General features: G+C 45.3%; 1 protein-coding gene across 1 annotated transcript in view; it reads right to left on the reverse strand.

The window, feature by feature from the left end:
- The window catches only part of LOC143172234 (microtubule-associated serine/threonine-protein kinase 4-like), a 160,706-nt gene that overhangs the window by 84,123 nt on the left and 52,475 nt on the right, over window positions 1–24,108 (reverse strand). The window contains exons 6-9 of the mRNA XM_076361464.1: window positions 21,152–21,309; window positions 17,753–17,828; window positions 16,170–16,379; window positions 482–583 (exon numbers count right to left, since the gene is read on the reverse strand). Coding sequence (XP_076217579.1) covers window positions 482–583; window positions 16,170–16,379; window positions 17,753–17,828; window positions 21,152–21,309 — 546 coding nt within the window. The remainder of the gene's footprint in view (window positions 1–481; window positions 584–16,169; window positions 16,380–17,752; window positions 17,829–21,151; window positions 21,310–24,108) is intronic.

Here is a 24,108-nt window from a genome sequence, read left to right on the forward strand (position 1 = left end):
TACCCTAACCCCCCTGCTGCTGTTCCCCCCAGATCAGATACCACAGAGCTGACTGCAAGCTGCTTATAGCCCTGACAGCTGTTGAGTGAAACAAAATTATGAAACTTTTAAGAAGAAGAACAACAACAACGGGGAAAAGAACCAAGCAATTATGATTCTGGAACAGTCTTCCCAAGAGAATAGCAAAGTCTAACAAAACAACAGAAAAACCCAAATGCTTTCAAACTGGAGCTTCCTTAATTGATGAAAGGGATCCTATAACATAGTATTTGCAACAGCAGGGAACCAAACACAACTGCAGGAGGTTCCCTGCCAGTCCCATGTTCCTAAAATAAAAGCAAAAATGATCCCACCAACAATGAAGCCCTGCCCAGTTGTTTGACATGTCTCAAAACACAATTGTAAAGGGCTTTGAATGCTAACCCAGAAATTTTCCTACACTAACAAGTGAAAAATATATTTAAAGTAAGCATGACCTTACCAGGCATTCCAATAAGCGAGCAGGACGAGCAATAACTATTAGGATTTTTCGGACTAGTTGCTTAATAAATGCCAATTCTCCACTCTCTGATCGTTCTTGAGCCTAAAAGATAAAAATAAAGGGATAATAAAATAAACCGCATTCGATGCACAACTCAGGAAAGTATATATGGTATCTGGGACACTTCTGCAGGTTTTGAAGCACGTACTTGAGACAAACAGCAAGTCATTTTCAACATGCCAGCAAAAATAACAAGGATTTGAGCAACGTTATAATTTCAAACTGAAGTAATCCCATTTGTACAATTATAATACTGTAAAAACAAAGTAAAAGTGCCTACAATGGTCATAATACCTACTTTTTTTTTTAAACTTGCATAATATTATTACCATCAGTTTTGCAAAAGGGGCTACATTTCAATACAACATACATCTGTCTACATGTACAGCTGTCTCTCAATTTGCTAACAATTTTAGGATGAAATGAAAACTGATCTAAGTAATATTAATAAACATAAGCAACATTCATGCCAAATTGATACTGATTTCCTATGGCCACATGTCATACTAAAATGAAAACAACCTCTACACATATATATATTGTCGTGGTTTAATTTCAGTCGGCAACTAAGCACCACGCAGCCGCTCGCTCACTCCCCCCACCCCTGGTGGGATGGGGGAGAGAATTGGAAGAGCACAAGTTAGAAAAACTCGTGAGTTGAAATAAAAACAGTTTAATAATTGAAATAAAATGATGATAATGATAATAATAATACACAAAGCAAGTGATGCACAGTACAATTGCTCACCACCCGCCGACCGATGCCCAGCCAGTCCCCGAGCAGCGGCCCCCCCCGGCCAGCTTTCCCCAGTTTATGTACTGAGCATGACGTCACATGGTATGGAATGTCCCTTTGGCCAGTTTGGCTGTGCCTCCCTCCCAGCTTCTTGTGCACCTCCAGCCTTCTCACTCAGGAGAGCATGGGAAACTGAAAAGTCCTTGGCTAGTGTAAGCATTACCTAGCAACAACTAAAACATCGGTGCCTTATCAACTTTGTTCTCATCCTAAATCCAAAACACTGTACCAGCTACTAGAAAGGAAATTAACTCTATCCCTGCCGAAACCAGGACAATATCCACCCCTTATTCTATACCATCTGCGTCATGCTCAAGTCTCATATTTTCCAGTACATTTTCATTAATCACCACCCCCTTTTTTTTATATATATATATATATATATATACACACACACACACACACAGAGATATCATTCCCTTCGTCTGTGGGCCATCCCTCTAAAACATTCGGTGAGTTCATTTTGTCCATGACTTTGGGCTCCATCTGTCATAATAATCTTTCAGGGCAGGAAAAATGGAGATGGTATGTGGTGTTGGATTGTTTCATGTTGAAGTCAGTTCTGGTACCATCATCACTGTGCTTTGCTTGGTTTCACTGAAGTTATTCTTCATTAGTCTGGGTGATTCTTATTGTAATAACATTAGTATGGCATATAATATTATTAGTATGATTAGTATATCTGTGTACTATTAGTATAACTATTATAACTATAATTAGTACTTAACATCACATAATTCAGATCATTGGCTATTCTCACCCAAAATCAAATCCCCTTGAGGTGCACATCGGACTTCCCCATCCTTCCGCATTATCCACCAAGTGCACCCAGGTCCTTGAGCAAAAGCAATCCCACAGATGGGTTTGCCTCTGCCCGAGGCAGGAATAACCCAGACTGTCTTCCCCAACATATTTTTTATGTGCACTACAGGGACTTTATTCCCATCTACAGTACGTAAAAGTTCTGACTGGGCAGGGCCTGCTCGACTGGCAGATCCCCGAGTGTTGACTAACCAGGTGGCCTTTGCTAAATGCGTATCCCAATGTTTGAACGTCCCGCCACCCATTGCTCTCAGCGTAGTCTTTAACAGTCCATTGTATCGTTCAATTTTCCCAGAGGCTGGTGCATGATAGGGGATGTGATACACCCACTCAAAGCCGTGCTCTTTGGCCCAGGTGTCTATGAGGTTGTTTCGGAAATGAGTCCCGTTGTCTGACTCAGTTCTTTCTGGGGTGCCATGTCGCCATAGGACTTGCTTTTCAAGGCCCAGGATAGTGTTCCGGGCAGTGGCATGGGGCACGGGATATGTTTCCAGCCATCCGGTGGTTGCCTCCACCATTGTAAGCACGTGGCGCTTGCCTTGGCGGGTTTGTGGGAGTGTGATATAATCGATCTGCCAGGCCTCCCCATATTTATATTTCAGCCATCGTCCTCCATACCAAAAAGGCTTTAACCGCTTGGCTTGCTTAATCGCAGCGCATGTTTCACATTCATGGATAACCTGCGCAATAGTGTCCATGGTCAAGTCCACCCCTCAGTAACGAGCCCATCTGTATGTTGCATCTCTTCCTTGGTGACCTGAGGTGTCATGGGCCCACCGAGCTAGAAATAACTCACCCTTCTGTTGCCAGTCCAGATCCACCTGAGCCACTTCAATCTTAGCAGCCTGATCCACCTGCTGGTTGTTTTGATGTTCTTCAGTGGCCCGACTCTTAGGTATGTGAGCATCTACGTGACGGACTTTTACAACCAGGTTCTCCACCCGGGCAGCAATATCTTGCCACAATGCGGCAGCCCAGATGGGTTTGCCTCTGCGCTGCCAGTTGCTCCGCTTCCATTGCTGCAACCACCCCCACAGGGCACTTGCCACCATCCATGAGTCAGTAGAGAGATAGAGCACTGGCCACTTTTCTCGGTCAGCAATGTCTAAAGCCAGCTGGATGGCCTTTACTTCTGCAAACTAACTTGATTCACCTTCTCCTTCAGCCGTTTCTGCAACTTGTCGCATGGGACTCCATACAGCAGCTTTCCACCTCCGATGCTTTCCCACAAGACGACAGGGCCCATCAGTGAACAGGGCATATTGCTTCTCATTTTCTGGTAGTTCATTATACATTGGGGCCTCCTCAGCACGCGTCACCTCCTCCTCTGGCGATATTCCAAAATCTTTGCCCTCTGGCCAATCCATGATCACTTCCAGGATTCCTGGGCGACTGGGGTTTCCTGTTCGAGCCCATTGTGTGATCAGTGCGACCCACTTACTCCATGTAGCATCAGTTGCATGATGTGTACAGGGGACCCTCCCTCTGAACATCCAGCCCAGCACCGGCAGTCGGGGTGCCAGGAGGAGCTGTGCTTCAGTGCCGATCACTTCTGAAGCAGCTCGAACCCCTTCATATGCTGCTAATATCTCTTTTTCAGTTGGAGTATAGCGGGCCTCGGATCCTCTGTATCCCCGACTCCAAAACCCTAGGGGTCGACCTCGAGTCTCCCCTGGTGCTTTCTGCCAGAGGCTCCAGGTAGGGCCATTCTCCCCGGCTGCGGTATAGAGTACATTTTTTACCTCTTGCCCTGCCCGGACTGGCCCCAGGGCTACTGCATGAACTATCTCCCGTTTAATTTGTTCAAAAGCTTGTCGTTGCTCAGGGCCCCATTTGAAATCCTTCTTCTTCTGGGTCACTTGATAGAGAGGGCTTACAAATCAGACTGTAATTTGGAATATGCATTCTCCAAAAACCCACGATGCCTAAGAAAGCCTGTGTTTCCTTTTTGCTAGTTGGTGGAGACATGGCTGTTATTCTGTTGATCACATCCATTGGGATCTGACAACGTCCATCTTGCCGTTTTATTCCTAAAAACTGGATCTCCTGTGCAGGTCCCTTGACCTTACTTGGTTTTATGGCAAAACCAGCCTTCAGCAGGATTTGGACTATTTCCTTCCCTTTCTCAAAAACTTCTCCTGCTGTGTTGCCCCACACGATGATATCATCAATGTATTGCAGGTGTTCTGGAGCTCCACCCTGTTCCAGTGCAGTCTGGATTAGTCCATGGCAAATGGTAGGGCTGTGTTTCCACCCCTGGGGCAGTCGGTTCCAGGTGTACTGAACACCCCTCCAAGTGAAAGCAAATTGTGGCCTGCACTCCGCTGCCAAAGGGATTGAGAAAAACGCATTAGCAATATCAACTGTGGCATACCACTTGGCTGCCTTTGACTCCAGTTCGTATTGAAGTTCTAGCACGTCTGGCACAACAGCACTCAGCGGTGGCGTGACTTCATTTAGGCCACGATAGTCTACTGTTAGTCTCCACTCTCCATTAGAATTCCGCACTGGCCATATGGGACTGTTAAAGGGTGAGCGAGTCTTGCTGATCACTCCTTGGCTCTCCAGTCGACGAATCAGCTCATGAATGGAAATCAAGGAGTCTCGGTTGGTGCGATATTGCCGCTGGTCCACCGAGGTGGTAGCGATCGGCACTTGTTGGTCTTCGACCTTCAGCAACCCCACAACAGAGGGGTCCCCCGAGAGACCAGGCAAGGTGGACAGCTGTTTAATTTCCTCCATCTCCAAGGCAGCTATACCAAAAGCCCACCGGTACCCTTTTGGGTCCTTGAAATACCCTCTCCTGAGGTAGTCTATGCCAAGGATGCACGGAGCATCTGGGCCAGTCACAATGGGGGGCTTCTGCCACCCATTCCCAGTTAGACTCACTTCGGCTTCCAATACAGTTAGCTGTTGGGATCCCCCCGTCACCCCAGAAATACAGATGGGTTCTGTTCCTATATATCTTGATGGCATTAGGGTACACTGTGCACTGGTGTCTACCAGAGCCTTATACTCCTGTGGGTCTGATGTGCCAGGCCACCGAATCCACACAGTCCAGTAAACCTGGTTGTCCCTTTCCTCCCCCTGGCTGGAGGCAGGGCCCCTCTAATCCTCATCACAGTACTCATTTCTCATTTCTTGTATGTACGAGTCAGAAGTTTCTTCATTAAGATCAGGAGTAAGATCAGCCCTTCTACTCTGTCTGGGGAACTGCCCGCTGGAAACTGGAGCAGCAATTTTCCTGGAAGAACCTCTTTCTGTGATTGTTTTCCCTTGCAATTCACGTACCCGTGCCCCTAGGGCTGCAGTAGGTTTCCCATCCCACTTCCTCATGTCCTCTCCGTGGTCACGCAGGTAAAACCATAGGGTGCCCCGTGGTGTGTACCCTTTATATTCTCTCTCTTGAGCAAAAGAACGCTGACTCCTAATACCCGAGATACTGGTCCGTACAGGTGAGGAGTAGGACCTATCCTCTCTGAGTTGCTGGATCTCCCGGGACAGTTTCTCCACAGCTGAGACGAGGGAGGAAGAAAGACTTTCCTCGTATTGCCGGAGTTGGCTAGCCAATTCATCCACTGTTTGTTCCTCTCTGTCTTTCCAGGTCATCACTGCCAATGAGTTGGCATATGACGATGCTGCGCTCCTTACGAACTTCCGCCACATAGGTCGTGTGCACTTGACTTCGTCTGGATCTTTGGATAGTTGTTCATTGTTCAGGTCATCATAAATCACCTCCAGCACAGCTAATTCTCTCAGAAACTGGATACCCTTCTCCATGGTGGCCCACTTGCTTGGGCGACATATGACATCTTCCTTGAAGGGATACCTTTCCTTCACGCTTGACAAGAGTCGCCTCCAAAGGCTGAGGACTCGTGTCCCTTTTCCAATTGCTTTGTCAATGCCCCCTTCCCTGGAAAGGGATCCCAGCTGCTTGGCTTCCCTACCCTCTAATTCTAGGCTACTGGCCCCATTATCCCAGCATCGGAGCAGCCAGGTGACAATATGCTCACCTGGACGACGGCTGAAATCTTTTCGTATATCTCGCAGCTCACTCAGGGATAGAGATCGGGTGGTCACTGCCTCTTTCATGAATTCTTCCTCCTCTTCCTCCCCGAGCAGTTGCCGGCCCTCCTCCTCCTGTTCTCGTGATGGCCCTTCTCCAGGGTAGTCTGCCTCTTCCGCTTCTTCCTCCAGCCCCCTTTTAGAAGAAGTTTTTTCCTCCCTTACTAAACAAGCCGACTTTTGCTTCCAAGATTTCTTCTTGTGTACAGGGGCGACTGATACCGGCACAGGTTGGCTCTTTGGTTCAGCCACAGGGCCTGTTGCCGGGGTTGGAGTGGCCGCAGGGCGTGTCACCAGGGTCTGAGTGGCCGCAAGGCGTGTCGTTTTACTGTCAGAGCCAGAGACCTTCGCTTCCCTTTGAGGGTACTGAATGGTGTTGAACAGGGCTCGGTAGGCATGGGCCAGGCCCCAGCACGTTGCAATAATCTGCATCTCTCTGGAGTTGCCAGGGTGACAGCATACTTTGTCCAAATATTCTACTAACTCTTCAGGATTCTGCACTTGCTCAGGGGTGAAGTTCCAAAACACTGGGGGTGCCCATTGGCCTAGGTACTTGCCCATCTTGTCCCACACACCCTGCCACTCGTAACTATCCAGCCTTGGGGCAGATCTCTGGATGATATTCTTAAATTGCTTACTAACTTTAGACAAAACCGAAACAATATTCCCAAGAAGTACCAATAGAAGTGTCTTAACTGCCCAAGGATGTTTCAAAATACTGAAAAGTTACTGTAATGAAGGAGGAAACATCATAGAAGAAGGTAGTGACACTGCCATTCTGTATTTCCTCCGTAAAAAAACTCTCAGAGGAAGAACTGCAATTGCTAGTTGTCTCCACGAAATGGTATCCGTGGTACAGTAACGGCTTCTGTACGAAACTCACATACCAAATTAAGCCCAAGGTCAATGTTCTAAAAATAAACCTCCCAAGCGGAATATCACTAATCACTGCAGATCACAGCAAACTGCAAAAACCAACACCAATCTAACACGTACAGCAAAAAAAAGAGCACGATGCAGATTAGACCAAACAATATCGAGAACAGAGAAACCAACATTGTGACCCACAACTATTAACAGATATAAATTCCTTAATACACTCCGGTTAATCTGTTATTATCTCAAACCCTTCGAGCCCCACGTTGGGCGCCAAAAAGGACTGTCGTGGTTTAACCTCAGTTGGTAACCGAGTACCACGCAGCCGCTCGCTCACTCCCCCCCACCCGGTGGGATGGGGGAGAGAATTGGAAGAGCACAAGTTAGAAAAACTCGTGGGTTGAGATAAAAACAGTTTAATAATTGAAATAAAGTAATGATAATAATAATAATACACAAAACAAGTGATGCACAGTACAATTGCTCACCACCCGCCGACCGATGCCCAGCCAGTCCCCGAGCAGCGGCCCCCCCCGGCCAGCTTTCCCCAGTTTATGTACTGAGCATGACATCACATGGTATGGAATGTCCCTTTGGCCAGTTTGGCTGTGCCCCCTCCCAGCTTCTTGTGCACCTGCAGCCTTCTCACTCAGGAGAGCATGGGAAGCTGAAAAGTCCTTGGCTAGTGTAAGCATTACCTAGCAACAACTAAAACATGGGTGCGTTATCAACTTTGTTCTCATCCTAAATCCAAAACACAGCACTGTACCAACTACTAGGAAGGAAATTAACTCTATCCCTGCCGAAACCAGGATACTATTCTAAGAACAATTGGTATAATGTAAGGGTGATAATGAATGCAAAGTCACCATATCATTCTCCTCCTCATTAATATATACCAATAGCCCTTCACTCAGATATCAACGCATTTCTTTGTTTTGAATAATGGAACCTGTAGTCTGAAATTTTTCCTCATCTCTTGATTATTGAAAACCACAAAGATAACTGAAAGAAAACTAAAACTAACATTTTAGAAGTGATTAATATGGACAAATAAGTACTTTTCATACAATATATATCTGTGCTGGTTTTGTCTGGGATAGAGTTAATTTTCTTCCTAGTAGCTAGTATGGGGCTATGTTTTGGATTTGTGCTGCAAACAGTGTTGATAACACAGGGATGTTTTCATTATTGCTGAGCAGTGCTTACACAGAGTCAAGGCCTTTTCTGCTTCTCACACCAACCCACCAGCAAGCAGGCCGGGGGTACACAGGAAGTTGGGAAGGGACACAGCCAGGACAGCTGGCCCCAGCTGACCAAAGGGATATTCCACACCATATGACGTCATGCTCAGCATATAAAGCTGGGGGAAGAAGAAGGAAGGGGGGGGACATTCGGAGTGATGGCGTTTGTCTTCCCAAGTAACCGTTACACGTGATGGAGCCCTGCTTTCCTGGAGATGGCTGAACACCTGCCTGCCGATGGGAAGTAGTGAATGAATTCCTTGTTTTGCTTTGCTTGCGTGCATGGCTTTTGCTTTACCTATTAAACTGTCTTTATCTCAACCCACGAGTTTTCTCACTTTTACCCTTCCAATTCTCTCCCCCATCCCACCGGGGGGGAGTGAGTGAGCAGCTGTGTGGTGCTCAGTTGCTGGCTGGGGTTAAGCCACGACAATATCCCACTCTTATATTTTTGTAGTTTTAAAAAGCCTATGAAAATATGAAGGTACATATCGCTCTCAATATAAACACTGTAATTAATTGTTTAAAAACAAAAAACCAACTAAATATTTTAGAAGAATTAATCTGTGAAGTTTAAAGAAGGAAAAAAGAAAAAGGCACAAATACCACCCAGCACTCCGCAACAGGTTTTGGAAGAACCTTAATTGAACACATGCATTTGTGTTCTGCACAATATCAACCAAGTCCAAAGAGAACTCTTTGGTAAACAAAACACCTGCCTATTTTAATCACCAGCAAACCTTAAAGCACCTTTGTGAACACTCAGATGCGTATGTGAACAAAAGACTCAATACATGTTACATTTAAGAAGGATGAAGCAGGAAAGCATTCAGGTCCACTTGACCTTGACCTTAGAATTATAAAAATGTTGGTTGAATCAAAGTGCTCAAACCTCAAGGGAGTCTTTCCGTGGTTATGCAAAGTAATCGCAACATACCAAGTAACAGTAGGAGATGCAGCTTTCTACTGAATGTCACAGCTGGAAATTGACAACACATGAATCACATTAATCCAAAGCACAACTGCGTGCCCATAAACAAGTTGTGCAAAGAAACAAGTTGTGCAAAGAGCAAGTTTTCTTACTGTCATATTATGCTGTTGACAGTTACAATGCAGTTAACTCAAAAGTTAAGTCTGAATATTTTAAGGAATTATGTGTTTGCAAAACAGGAAATTTTTACATAATAAAGAATTTGCCTCACAGAACATGACAAAATGAGTGTTTTGGTGTTTTTTTAATAATGCACTGCTTTATATGCAGACTGGAGAATAACTTGCTAGAGTGGGGTTTTTAGGGGGGTTGGGTTTTTGGGGGGGGGGTGGGGGGGTTGTTTTTTTTTTTCTTTAAGTGAATAAGCCAACATGTACTCTAAACTCTACTTACTACATAGCCATTTTACGGATATATTTTTAACGCAGTTCAGTCAATCTTAGCTTAGACATGTTTCCTTGTATTTTGACATTATCACTAGCATAATATAATTGATAGTCAGATATCTCCAGCCAACTGCCCAACTCTGCCTGCACTTCAGCATCATTAAATGTGATTATTTCACAAGGTCACTAGTTCAAACTTCCTTTTGACTAGTAAGCAAGCTCTATGTATTTTCTCTGTTTGAAAAAAGAGGGTTTCAATAATCCAGAAATAATTCACTAATATCTTAATTTTTGCATTGCTTTATGAAGCAAAAAAGTTCAAAATACGGAAGTTGCAGAAAACCTATTTACTGGATAGAAGTTAACAAAAAAGCAGGACAGGAAAAAAAAAATAATCTCAACCAAAACCTTTAGCAACTGCTCCTGCATTTAAAAGAAAGCAGAAGAAAAGATATGAACTAAGACAGCCATGATATCTTAACATCTCCGTTGGAAAATTTCAAGACAATATCAAATCTGCTGGTCTATCACATTAACTTTGGCTCATAATATGCTATCAAATCCCCCACAAACAACTGAGTATGTTACATTGTATTAGTTTTGTGTGGCATGGTTTTGGTAACAGGGGGGGCTACAGGGGTGGCTTCTGTGAGAAGATGCTAAAAGCTTCCCCCATGTCCAATAGAGCCAGTGCCAGCTGGCTCCAAGACAGACCTGCCGCTGGCCAAGGCTGAGCCAATCACCGACGGTGGTAAACACCTCTGTGATAACATATTTAAGAAGTGGGGAAAAACCTACTGCGCAACAGCAGCTGGAAGAGAGAGGAGTGAGAATATGTGAGAGAAACAACCCTGCAGACACCAAGGTTAGTGAAGAAGGAGGGGGAGGAGGTGCTCCAGGCACCGGAGCAGAGATTCCCCTGCAGCCTGTGGTGAAGACCATGGTGAGGCAGGCTGTCCCCCTGCAGCCCATGGAGGGCCCCACACCGGAGCAGGTGGATGTAGTAGGCTGTGACCCCATGGAGACCTTGCGCTGGAGCAGGCTCCTGGCAGGACCTGTGGACCTGTGGGGGACCCACGCTGGAGCAGTCTGTTCCTGAAGGACTGCAGCCCGTGGGAAGGACCCACGTTGGAGAAGTTCGTGGAGGACTGTCTCCCGTGGGAGGGACCCCACGCTGGAGCAGGGGAAGAGTGTGAGGAGGAAGGAGCGGCAGAGATAACGTGTGATGAACTGAACGCAACCCCCAGTCCCTGTCGCCCTGCACCGCCCAGGGGGAGGAGGAGGTAGAGAAATCAGGAGTGAGGTTGAGCCCAGGAAGAAGGGAGGGGTGGGGGGAAGGTGTTTTAAGATTTGGTTATATTTCTCATTACCCTACTCTGATTTGATTGGCAATGAATTGAATTAATTTCCCCGAGTCCAGTCTGTTTTGCCCATGACGGTAATTGCTGAGTAATTACCGAGTGATCTCCCTGTCCTTTTCCCCCCTGTCCAGCTGAGGGGGAGTGACAGAGAGGTTTGGTGGGCACCCGGCATCCAACCAAGGTCAACCCACCACATACATGCTGTACTCATTGTTTTAAAAATGATACATTCATAAAGTGCAGTGACATATCATAGCGCTTTTATTTAGACAAGTTCCAAGTTTTTCTTAATTCATTTAGCTGACTATTCTATGGAAGTTTCAACACTTTTAGAAATTACATTATTTCTGGTAGTAAACAGTTTAATTATGAAAGGAATATTATTCCTTTCATAGGGAATTTCAAAGGGAAGGGCATTCCACGGGCTGAGTGGGAGACTTGAGGTACACATAACCCAGCAACCAGGCACCGTTCTGTGACCATCAGCAAAAGTCAAGGGCACTCATCCTACCTGACCCTCAAGGCAGAATGGTGGGCACTTGTCTGAGGGTAAAGGCCGCAACTCCGGCTGGGGGGTCTGCACCATCTACCCCAGCGGTGGCTGATGCCTCCATGCAGATGGAACTGCTGAAGGGAGAGGCTGCAGTGCAGACCTCAGGCTGCAGGAAGTGCCTAGACCTCCCTCCTGGGGTAGGGACAGGCAGCAGACCTGCCTGCAAAAGGTGTGCCCAGGTCGAGGACCTCCTGCAGCAGGTGGCTGAGCTGCAGCAGGTGGTGAGAAGACTGTGTAACATCAGGGAGGCAGAGAAGGAGCTAGACAGCTGGTTCCAAGCGCAGTCTGCAGCGGACCCACAGCCCATGGCCAAACAGCCAAAAACTCCCCCACTGGCACATGCAGAAGGGAGCAGGGGGGGCAATAATGCAGAAGAATGGACGGTTGCAAAGGCAAGGACCAGCAGGAGGAAGACTTCCCCCGAAGCCTGAGGTGCCCTTGCAGAACCGCTTCACCGCTCTGCAGGCCAAAGAGGAAAGTCCTGTCACACCAGGAGAAGCGCTGGAGCTGAGTAATGCAGCCCAATCTGCCCCCTGTATAACAACCAGCACCACTAAGAAAAGGCGACGGGTGACAGCAGTAGGTGACTCTCTTCTGGTACGGAGACACCCATTTGCCGACCAGACGCACTCTCTAGAGAGGTGTGCTGCTTACTGGGGGCTCGCATCAGGGATGTCACCGAGAGGCTACCAAGCCTCGTACAGTCCCCTGACTATTATCCGCTGCTGCTGTTTCACGTGGGCACCAGTGACACAGCCAGGAGCAGTCTGAGGACTATCAAGAAGGACTACAGAGCCCTGGGAGTGGCGGTAAGGGACTCGGGAGCGCAGGTAGTTTTTTCATCAATCCTGCCAGTCAAAGGGAAGGGGTTTGAAAGGGCCAGTCGAATCTGGCGAGTCAACAAATGGTTATGGGACTGGTGCCGCAGCCAGGGGTTCGGCTACTTAGACCATGGGACTCGCTTTGAGAAACCTGGTCTACTGGGGGCTGACGGGGTCCATCTGTCAGAGGAGGGGAAGAGCATCTTCAGTCATAGGCTTGCCAAGCTGGTGAAGAGGGCTTTAAACTACAGATGCCGGGGGAGGGGAACCTCAGTCCATCCCACTCCTACCAGTTTGATACCAGGGCCAGCAATAGATGCCCAGAGCCTGGAGAAGGAAGACAGGTCAGCAGGAGAGCGCCTGAAGAGCAGCACAAAGGAACTCCAGCCAGTAAGACAGCTTCATCGGGGGCCCAACTTAAATGCCTCTATGCAAACGCACGTAGCATGGGGAATAAACAAGAGGCGTTAGAGACGTGCGCACGCCTGCAGGGCTACGACCTTATTGGCATCACGGAGACGTGGTGGGATGGCTCCTATGACTGGAGTGTTGGGATGGAGGGATACAGGCTCTTTAGGAAGGACAGGCAGGGGAGACGAGGAGGGGGTGTCACCCTCTATGTCAGTGACCAGCTGGAGTGCATGGAGCTCTGCCTGGGGATGGATGAGGAGCCGACCGAGAGCTTGTGGGTCAGGATTAAAGGGAAGGCAGGGACAAGTGACATTACGGTGGGGGTCTGCTACAGGCCACCTGACCAGGAAGACCGAGCGGAGGAGGCCCTCTATAGACAGATAGGAGCAGCCTCACGCTCACAAGCCCTGGTCCTCATGGGGGACTTCAACCACCCCGACATCTGTTGGAGGGACAACACGGCAGGGCATAAGCAATCCGGGAGGTTCCTGGAATGCGTCGATGATAACTTCCTTCTCCAAGCGGTAGAGGAGCCAACGAGGAGAGGTGCTATGCTGGACCTTGTTCTCACCAACAAGGAGGGGCTGGTGGGGAATGTGGAGCTCAAGGGCAGCCTGGGCTGCAGTGACCACGAAACGGTGGAGTTCAGGATCCTTCGGGCACCGAGGAGGGCGCACAGCAAGCTCACTACCCTGGACTTCAGGAGAGCAGACTTTGGCCTCTTCAGGGACCTGCTTGGTAGAGTGCCATGGGACAAAGCCCTGGAGGGAAGAGGGGCCCAAGAAAGCTGGGTAATATTCAAGGATCACCTCCTCCAAGCTCAGGAGCGATGCATCCCAACAAAGAGGAAGTCAGGCAAAAACGCCAGGAGGCCTGCGTGGATGAACAAGGAGCTCCTGGACAAACTCAAACACAAAAAGGAAGCCTACAGAGGGTGGAAGCAAGGACAGGTAGCCTGGGAGGAATACAGAGAAATTGTCCGAGCAGCCAGGGATCAGGTTAGGAAAGCTAAAGCCCTGATAGAATTAAATCTGGCCAGGGACAGCAAGGGCAACAAGAAAAGCTTCTATAGGTACGTCGGGGATAAAAGGAAGACGAGGGAAAATGTGGGCCCTCTCCGGAACGAAACGGGAGACCTGGTTACCTGGGACACAGAGAAGGCGGAGGTACTCAATGACTTTTTTGCCTCGGTCTTCACCAGCAAGTGCACGAGCCTCACCGCCCAAGCCGCAGAAGGCAAAGGTGGGGACTGGGAGAATGAAGAGCCACCCACTGTGGGAGAACACCAGGTTCGAGACCATCTAAGGCACCTGAAGGTGCACAAGTCCATGGGACCCGATGAGACGCATCTGCGGGTCCTGAAGGGACTGGCGGATGAAGTTGCTAAGCCACTATCCATCGTACTTGAGAAGTCATGGCAGTCCGGTGAAGTTCCCACTGACTGGAAAAGGGGAAACATAACCCCCATTTTTAAAAAGGGAAAAAAGGAAGACCCAGGGAACTACAGGCCAGTCAGCCTCACCTCTGTGCCTGGGAAGATCATGGAACAGATCCTCCTAGAAGCTATGCTAAGGCACGTGGAGGACAGGGAGGTGATTCGAGACAGCCAGCATGGCTTCACCAAGGGCAAGTCCTGCCTGACCAACCTAGTGACCTTCTATGATGGGGTGACTACATCAGTGGACACGGGAAGGGCTACAGATGTTGTCTATCTGGACCTCTGCAAGGCCTTTGACCTGGTCCCCCACAACATCCTTCTCTCTAAACTGGAGAGGTATGGATTTGATGGGTGGACTGTCCGGTGGGTGAAGAACTGGTTAGATGGTCGCATCCAGAGGGTAGTGGTCAACGGTTCAATGTCCAGATGGAGGTTGGTGACGAGTGGCGTCCCGCAGGGGTCCGTATTGGGACCGGTACTGTTTAATATCTTCATCAATGACATAGACAGTGGGATTGAGTGCACCCTCAGCAAGTTTGCAGATGACACCAAGCTGAGTGGTGCGGTCGACACGCCAGAGGGACGGGATGCCATCCAGAGGGACCTGGACAAGCTCAAGAAGTGGGCCCATGTGAACCTCATGAGGTTCAACAAGGCCAAGTGCAAGGTCCTGCACTTGGGTCGGGGCAGTCCCAAACATGGATACAGGCTGGGCAATGAGTGGATTGAGAGCAGCCCTGCCGAGAAGGACTTGGGGGTACTGGTGGATGAAAAGCTGGACATGAGCCAGCAATGTGCGCTCGCAGCCCAGAAAGCCAACCGCATCCTGGGCTGCATCAAAAGAAGCGTGGCCAGCAGGTCGAGGGAGGTGATTCTGCCCCTCTACTCTGCTCTGGTGAGACCCCACCTGGAGTACTGCGTCCAGCCCTGGAGCCCTCAGCATAAGAAAGATATGGACCTGTTGGAGCGGGTCCAGAAGAGGGCCACGAAAATGATCAGAGGGCTGGAACACCTCTCCTATGAAGAAAGGCTGAAAGAGTTGGGGTTATTCAGCCTGGAGAGGAGAAGGCTCCGGGGAGACCTTATTGTTGCCTTTCAATACTTAAAGGGGGCTTATAAGAAAGAGGGGGACAGACTTTTTTATAGGGCCTGTAGTGATAGGACAAGGGGGAATGGCTTTAAACTAAAGGGGGGTAGCTTTAGACTAGATATGAGGAAGAAATTTTTTACGCTGAGGGTGGTGAAACACTGGCACAGGTTGCCCAGAGAGATGGTAGATGCCCCATCCCTGGAAACATTCAAGGTCAGGTTGGACGGGGCTCTGAGCAACCTGATCTAGTTGAAGATGTCCCTGCTCATTGCAGGGGGCTTGGACTAGATGACCTTTAAAGGTCCCTTCCAACCCAAACCATTCTATGATTCTATAATTCTATTATTATAAATATTTAAAGAATTAAATAACCTCCAACTAATGGAAAGCTAAGGGTTGCTGTCTCCTTTCACAAGGAATTATTAGGGTTGATAAAGTAGAAAGTGTGTATGTTTCCTCATTTATCCACAGTAAATGGAATAGCAAGCCTCCTCACTTAGGGCTTATGCACACGCTTCTGTAAACAATTTATAACTTGCACTGCATGACAAAATGCTGTTGTTTCTGAAATCTTTACAACCCATTTATTCCAGGCTAGTACACTAGCATGTCTTATAGTCTTTGTAGTGGTCATTATGTAGACTAAAACTACTACGAATATCACTGTGACAATTATTTGTGAAACAGTCATGATTATTTCAAGGCAGCAACTCTTAGGCAAACAGATTTAAACAATTTTTCAAGAAAACATAACAGTAGTCTCATGGCTCATACCTCCTGTAGCAATTTGTCTAATTTCTGCTGTAATTCAAGAAAGTATCGTGACGTGACGAGGCCCTGGTGGGATTTATCCAAACAATCTCGAGCCAGTTCTGTGATCTGATGGTGGGTAAAACTGAGCACTCCATCTGCCAGGGGAAGGATGTTATCTGGAGAATGATTTATTATAATGTCCCGAAGCCTCTCTTCCATTTGAGCTGTGGCCTATAGACAAATAGATACATGATACAGCTTTACATGAAACTAACAGCCTCAAAGCTTACTTCTGATTCTGCAACAATTCTGTACCACCTAAGTTACCTAGGTGGAATACGTGAAATGACTGAAGCAAAAAGGCAAGCAAACAGAAAGGCAAAGTGACAGATGACATTTCCCCACGTTACCAGTCCAGAAAAGCAACAGCCTTACTGTTCTGTTAAGCAGATCCTCCCTTTTGTCTGCCACTGGTGATTAACTGTGCACTGATCTTGTGTTGATCACTAAACAGAACTAAAATAAGAGCCATGACTGTAAAACTTTAAGTCAAAATAATAATAAAAAAAAAAAAGAGAACTCATGGAGGTCTACTTTGTTTTGCTAAAACTGCAGATACTACAGACCAGAATATCTTCCTTCCTATCATATAGGTTATACCACGAAAATATTTCACTGGGCAGTTTGAAAGAACACTGACTGATTAGAAGCACCACAAGCTGTCAGATGTCTCTGCAGGTTGCTAAATGTGTCTGTTTTACAGAACCAACTGTTTCTCACAGAATTGCAGATGCTTAAAAAAAACCCTAAAGATATTTTTCTTATTAAAAAGTAATCCCACACCTCTTAGTTCATATCTCAAACACTGAAATGAGTGGGTCGTTTCACACTTCTGATTGTTGCTCGATCGCTCTGCAAATCCTGACAAATCTCTCTTCATATTTCTATGAAGAAATATGAAGAAATTTCTTCTGTTTTTTTAGGTACTTTTTGGAATAGTATCAGCTTTACCTTATTTTATTTTCCAGGGATCACCAAAATCCTAGGAGCAACCGAGAGTGCAGTGCTCCTAGCAATGCGCCTGCACCTAGGAACTCATTTGTGTCTCAGATCTCTGGATACAACAGCAACATGTCCTCATTTGGTATCTCACAGTCAATCCCCCACAACTGTGTACTGATCTTCACAATTAAAATAAGTATATAATGAGTGTTTGGGAAAAGGAAGAAATGCCACTAAAGAAAGGAATTTGCTGGTATATCAGCAGATGCTGCACAAGATTTAGCAACAGAAACTATTTTTGTTTTACTAATTCAGTATACACTTACCCCAAGTACACATCACCTATTGAAATTGAACATACCATCACTTTCCAATTACCAGCATGATTCATTTCAAAACCAGTTTGGCAGCTTTGCCAAATGAATGTCCAGTTCTCAGCAGGGATTTTCTTTACTGTGATTTTATCTTTCTAATAAGAGCTTGGTAATGCTTTATGAAAGCCATTACAGGCTTGGATCATTAGTTCCCAAAACAAAAACACCACTTAAAACCTATGTTGCCTAACAATTTAGATACTGGGTATCTTAAATATAACTCATTACCTTTGGAAACCTTTCTTTGTAGACATGGTTCATCATAATTATTTCATTGTCACAGCAGGCAGGAGAACGTCCAGGGCTGCAAGCAAAGCAAGTTATCCCTTTAAACTTCTCTCAGCATGAACTAGAATTAGTTATTATATTTTTGTACAGTTTATTTGCACCAAAAAGTCAGCATAGGCTTCACTGGAAAGGTATATTCTCTCATCAGTGGTACACTTGGTTCCTTTCTGCTATTTCTGACCAGGCCTTAAAGATTATTTCATGTGCTTGACGTCTAACTGCCAACTATGTTATTTTCTTAGTTTATAGCTACACTTCAGGGTACAGGCAGTTTTGTAACACTTGTGAACATCACCTTTTTCTCAGAAGGGCAACAGAGTTATATTTAACCGTTAATTATGACTATACCTGCCCCTTTGAAGGCTACATACAATCAAAATAGCAAGGCCTGACCAAGAACTCTGTTAGCCGCAAATGAAAATGTTGAGAAGAATGAGTCTGTATTTTTTTAAAAAAACAGATCATAAAAGAAAAATCAAAAATGTATTTCCAATCTGACTGGCAGATAAAAGCAACAACTTCCTACAAATAATGCCATACATATGCACAGGTTCCATCAATGCTGGGGCACTGTGCCTCTAAAAAAAAGCATGAGACTTGCAGGAAAACAATCCATAAAAGGTACTCATGGCCTTGGCTAACGTATGAAACTGCTTTTTGCTATCATGAGCCTCATTGTCAGTTATCACTTCCTTTAAAAATCTCCATCTGATTTTCCTGGGTTGGTGACGATGGCCCATCTAGTCTGGTCTAAATGACGTGGAGTCAGAAAAAGATCCCACAAAGGGAATGCCATCCGTCAACATAGGAGTTTCTCACATAAACAAAAGAACCGGCTTTTGGCTTTCTAAAGAAGCAAAAGTGAACAATAAAATCTGTCCCAATATATCACAATGGTGGGTCCTTTAACTGATATGGACAATCTGTTATGAACATCCACAGGAAAATCCACTGAGGACAGGGTAGGTACCGTAATTTCATCACAACACTTCTGCAGCATTAATACCTCTCTGAAAATACTTGGATCTTTTTTTTTTCCCCTGGGGCATTTGTACACGTTCTGTGAGATCAAATGAAGATTTTAATTTTTTTAAGTGTTAAAAGCATAACAGAAATTGAAAAAAAGAAAGATGTGGCAGTAAATACAATACAGTTTCAATCTGTAATCTTCTAATGAAGAAACAGGATTTTTTTTTCTTAGAATCATAGACTAGTTTGGGTTGGAAGGGACCTCCAAAGATCATCTAGTCCAAGCCCCCTGCGGTGGGCAGGGACATCTTCAACTAGATCAGGTTGCTCAGAGCCCCGTCCAACCTGACCTTGAATGTTTCCAGGGATGGGGCATCTACCACCTCTCTGGGCAACCTGTTCCAGTGTTTCACCACCCTCAGCGTAAAAAATTTCTTCCTCATATCTAGTCTGAATCTACTTTCTTTTAGTTTAAAACCATTACCCCTTGTCCTATCGCTACAGGCCCTATTAAAAAGCCTGTCCCCATCTTTCTTATAAGCCCCCTTTAAGTGTCGTCTGCAAACTTGCTGAGGGTGCACTCGATCCCGCTATGTCGTTGATGAAGATATTAAACAGTACCGGTCCCAATACGGACCCCTGCAGGACACCACTTGTCACTGATCTCCATCCAGACATTGAGCCATTGACCACTACCCTCTGGATGCGACCATCTAACCAATTCCTCACCCACCAAACAGTCCACCCATCAAATCCATACCTCTCCAGTTTAGAGAGAAGGATGTTGTGGGGGACCAGGTCAAAGGCCTTGCAGAGGTCCAGACAGATGACATCCGTAACTCTTCCCTTGTCCACTGATGTAGTCACCCCATCCTAGAAGGCCACTAGGTTGGTCAGGCAGGACTTGCCCTTGGTGAAGCCATGCTGGCTGTCTCGAATCACCTCCCTGTCCTCCACGTGCCTTAGCATAGCTTCTAGGAGGATCTGTTCCATGATCTTCCCAGGCACAGAGGTGAGGCTGACAGGTCAGTAGTTCCCAGGGTACTCCTTTCTACCCTTTTTGAAAATGAGCCAGGGGCTCCTGAGGTAATAGGAGCCAACAGGGAAACACTGGTGAGATGCCTCAAAGGAATTAAGGTGTGTTCCTCTGAGAAGGTGACACGGCCGACAGCCCAGCTGGAGTGCCTCTACACCAATGCACGCAGCACGGGCAACAAACAGGAGGAGTTGGAAGCCACTGTGCTGCTAGAAAGCTACGACCTAGTTGCCATTACTGAAACTTGGTGGGACGAGTCCCATGACTGGAGCGCGGCTATCGATGGCTACAGGCTGTTCAGAAGGGACAGGAGAGGAAGGAGAGGCGGAAGGCTTGCCCTCTACATCAAGAAATGGATAGATTGTGAAGAGCTGTCTCTGAAGAATAGCCACGAGCAGGTTGAAAGCTTATGGGTAAGAATTAGAGACCGAGCCAACAAAGGGAACCTTGTGGTCAGTGTTTACTACAGGCTCATCTCCATAAGACTTCCAGTGTGCTCCAGTGTAATTATAGTGCAGTAATTATTAATTATTAATTCATTAGTAATTATTGTGCAGTTTCATGTAGGTAGCAACTTCATTTATCATAATAGCCTACACATATTTTAAATAAAATAATCAAAAAGCAGAGTTAAAATAGATTGCACTTAAAAACTAAGTCCTTAAGATTTGTATACCTGTGAAACTATTTTTAAAATTTTGAAAGGATCAATACAACAACTAGAAATATAATACTTCCTTTTTTTCCCCTTACAGTTCTTGAAAATTTATCCATAAATATTAGTCTGCATTTTCCAAACCTAACCTATTCTGACAGTTTAGAACTGATCTTGGATAAAACACATCTTGCACAAATGGCCACTGCAAAGGAACTGCAGAGGCCTAGTCTTTGGGAAGAAAACTGAAGTTCATCTTGATTAAATAAACGAATGCTCACCCACCCCCATTTGTTCATTTCTTTCCAGATACTCCTAGAATATAAATACATTTCAAATTAGTTTTGCAAATAAAGACTATATTCTGTGAACAGTTTGAACTCTGGAAGAGAACCAGAGCTAGTGTCAGATCAATAATGACTAGCTCATCAAGACAGTTCACGTGGGTTAGTTGCCTCCATTAAGCCCTATCTTACAATGTTAACCACTGAAGTAAGCTATGATCAAAACCAGGAGTAAGAATTTAAAAGGACTATTAATAATTCATCCTCAGATTCTTACTTCTTTTATTATACTTCAGCAATTTTGAAAATAGAGAATGTTCCCAACGTACAAAACCATGATGCTCCAGAGTATATAAATTTAGATTCAACCCCTATTTCCAGACAGACAAACTCACCTGAGACTTCGGGACCGAGGGCGCATTGCAGTGGTCCTGCATCTGTTATCACTGGCAATGCTCTCAGTAGTACAGAAATGCTTAGATAAAAAATGTAGTTCATCAGGTGTTGGCTGGTATGGTAACTGGTGTAGCTTCTCTTGGGATGAGCAGGATGACTACAAGAGCAGAGCAGAACACAAGCTTCTATCAGAGTGAAAAAGCATTTTCAAGACCATATTCAGTGCTCATGAATAAAGCCATTTAATTTAAAAATTATAGTTACTGTTTCCTATGCTTGACTATCAATTTAAAGAAGAAAATAAAAAATTAGTCTCAACTTAATGACCTAAATATAGAGTAAGTATAAAAACTACTTCAGTCCCAGAAGAAAGAGACATTGCATTTCAAAAGTTCAAATTTCCTCTAAGGTAAAGATGACATCTAATGTTAGTTATACAGAGCAATACTTAAGGAATAGTTAAAAAAGGATCTGCTGAAAATTACTTATTTGAGTAGGACAGAGTAAGTATAACTGTAGAGTACAACTTATTGCCACAACACAAACTGCAATTCTACATACCGAAGGTATTTCATTATCCAAATTTAAGACATTATTAATGCTTTTTAAAAAAATTAAATATAATCTAAATTATTGCTGAAAAAATTCATACGCTGTTTTCTCATGAAAATCATTTAAAATGAAATGAAAGAACTTAATACATTTATCAAGATAGGTTCTATGGCTGACAAAAATGAAAGGGATTACACTGAAACCATTCACTTAGTTTCAAAATGGAAGATACAGACAGTTATGAAATTGGAAGTGCTACCACAATAACTAGCCTTGCAAAATTGCATGTAAAACCGTACTACATAAAGCAGTGCAGATGATCATACTATCGTATTTTACTGTCTTTTATGAAGCGTGGCTAGCTACCTGAGCCACACTAAACGTCTGGAGGTAGAACTTTGAAACTACTTCCCTGAGCCTGGATTTGATGTCCTTGTAAAAAACATGTACATAGTTCAATGCATTAACAGCCAGCCTTGCTAATCTGGACTGATGAGTGTACACAGAGAAATGCTCTACTGTTTCTGGTACCAAAACTAGTTTGCAAGATGGCTCGTTCACAGATATCCTTGTATGACTGCACAAAGCTGCTTGGTACCATGTAGACATTCCCTTTATTTTACCTGTGGAGGGGAAGTCGTCCAAAAACTTGTACTTCTTTCTGGAGCTCTTCAGTCTCCAGCTGGCTTTTTCAACAAAATGAGATTCTTCTATATGTCAGTCTTCATGTGCAAATTATTGTTCTTATCTGTCTTCTCATATAGGACACCAAGGCCCCTGCCTGGCTGCTCTTTTATTGGAGGCCAGCACAATAAGAGCAGCTTTGCTATATCATTCCAAGTGAGGGAAATCAATAAACTTTCGTACTGTACAGATGTTGCCCTACGTTGCTAAGGTCAGCAGGTAATATCTAGGCTGGTAAGCACAGAAACTAGACAGTCTTTATAATTTCTTGGCAACTTGTGTGGCAAAAGCTGAATATATCCTAATTCCTAAGAAATCAAGAAAAGATTACTTATTACACTAGATCTCATGAATTCATCTCTCAAAAGCAAAAAAGAAGAAAACCCACTGCTGGGAAAGGTTAACTCGCACAGGACTGGTCTATGTTGGAAGGCTGCATCACATCAGAACAAGTTGAAGTTAGCGAGATCGCATTACCTTTATTTGCTGCAGGCTAAGAAGCATGCACACCAAGAATTTACTCCAGTTCACCTGATGGGTAGTAACTTGTCAAGTCACAGTAACTCATTTATAAATTTCAGCTGTAGCACATTACCATGCATAATTGAGCACACCACATAAGCTCATAGAATCATAGAATAGTTTGGGTTGGAAGGGACCTCTAAAGGTCATCTAGTCCAAAACTCCTGCAATGAGCAGGGACATCTTCAACTAGATCAGGTTGCTCAGAGCCCCGTCCAACCTGACCTTGAATGTTTCCAGGGATGGGGCATCCACCACCTCTCTGAGCAACCGGTTCCAGTGTTTCACCACCCTCAGCGTAAAAAATTTCTTCCTCATATCTAGTCTGAATCTACTTTCTTTTAGTTTAAAACCATTACCCCATGTCCTATCACTACAGGCCCTATTAAAAAGCCTGTCCCCATCTTTCTTATAAGCCCCCTTTAAGTACTGATAGGCTGCAATAAGGTCTCCCCAAAGCCTTCTCCTCTCCAGGCTGAACAACCCCAACTCTCCCAGCCTTTCTTCATAGGAGAGGTGTTCCAGCCCTCTGATCATTTTCCTGGCCCTCTTCTGGACCCGCTCCAACAGGTCCATGTCTTTCTTATGCTGAGGGCTCCAGAGCTGGACGCAGTACTCCAGGTGGGGTCTCACCAGAGCAGAGTAGAGGGGCAGAATCACCTCCCTCAACCTGCTGTCCATGCTTCTTTTGATGCAGCCCAGGATATGATTGGCCTTCTGGGCTGCGAGCGCACATTGCTGGCTCATGACCAGCTTTTCATCCACCAGTAACCCCAAGTCCTTCTCGGCAGGGCTGCTCTCAACCCCTTCATCCCCCAGCCTGTATTCATCTCACGATATGGCAGCTAGTTGCAGTTAACCTCATGGAATATTTCCTACAGCCACACTCAATAAGTTAAAAGATATTCTAGCACAATGAAATTTCCCAATACAGACCATCACATATTGCTATTTCTATAAAATCAATCTCTACCTCTTCGGCTTCAGGGGATTCTGGGAAGATCAGGAGGACAATAACCTATATTACACTTTTTCTCATATAAAGTATCACAGAGTCTAGATCCAACAGAACTAAAGCAAAAATTTTCCTTTTGCTAAGGTCTGTCAGTTGTATCAGGACCATCACAGGCACAGAGCGTGTTTTCTTGGAGGTCTGAATTTTTATCTGTGTACAAATCCAAATTCTCATAGCAAAACT

The sequence above is a fragment of the Aptenodytes patagonicus genome, chromosome W (genome assembly GCF_965638725.1).
Source record: "Aptenodytes patagonicus chromosome W, bAptPat1.pri.cur, whole genome shotgun sequence".
NCBI classification, from domain to species: domain Eukaryota; kingdom Metazoa; phylum Chordata; class Aves; order Sphenisciformes; family Spheniscidae; genus Aptenodytes; species Aptenodytes patagonicus.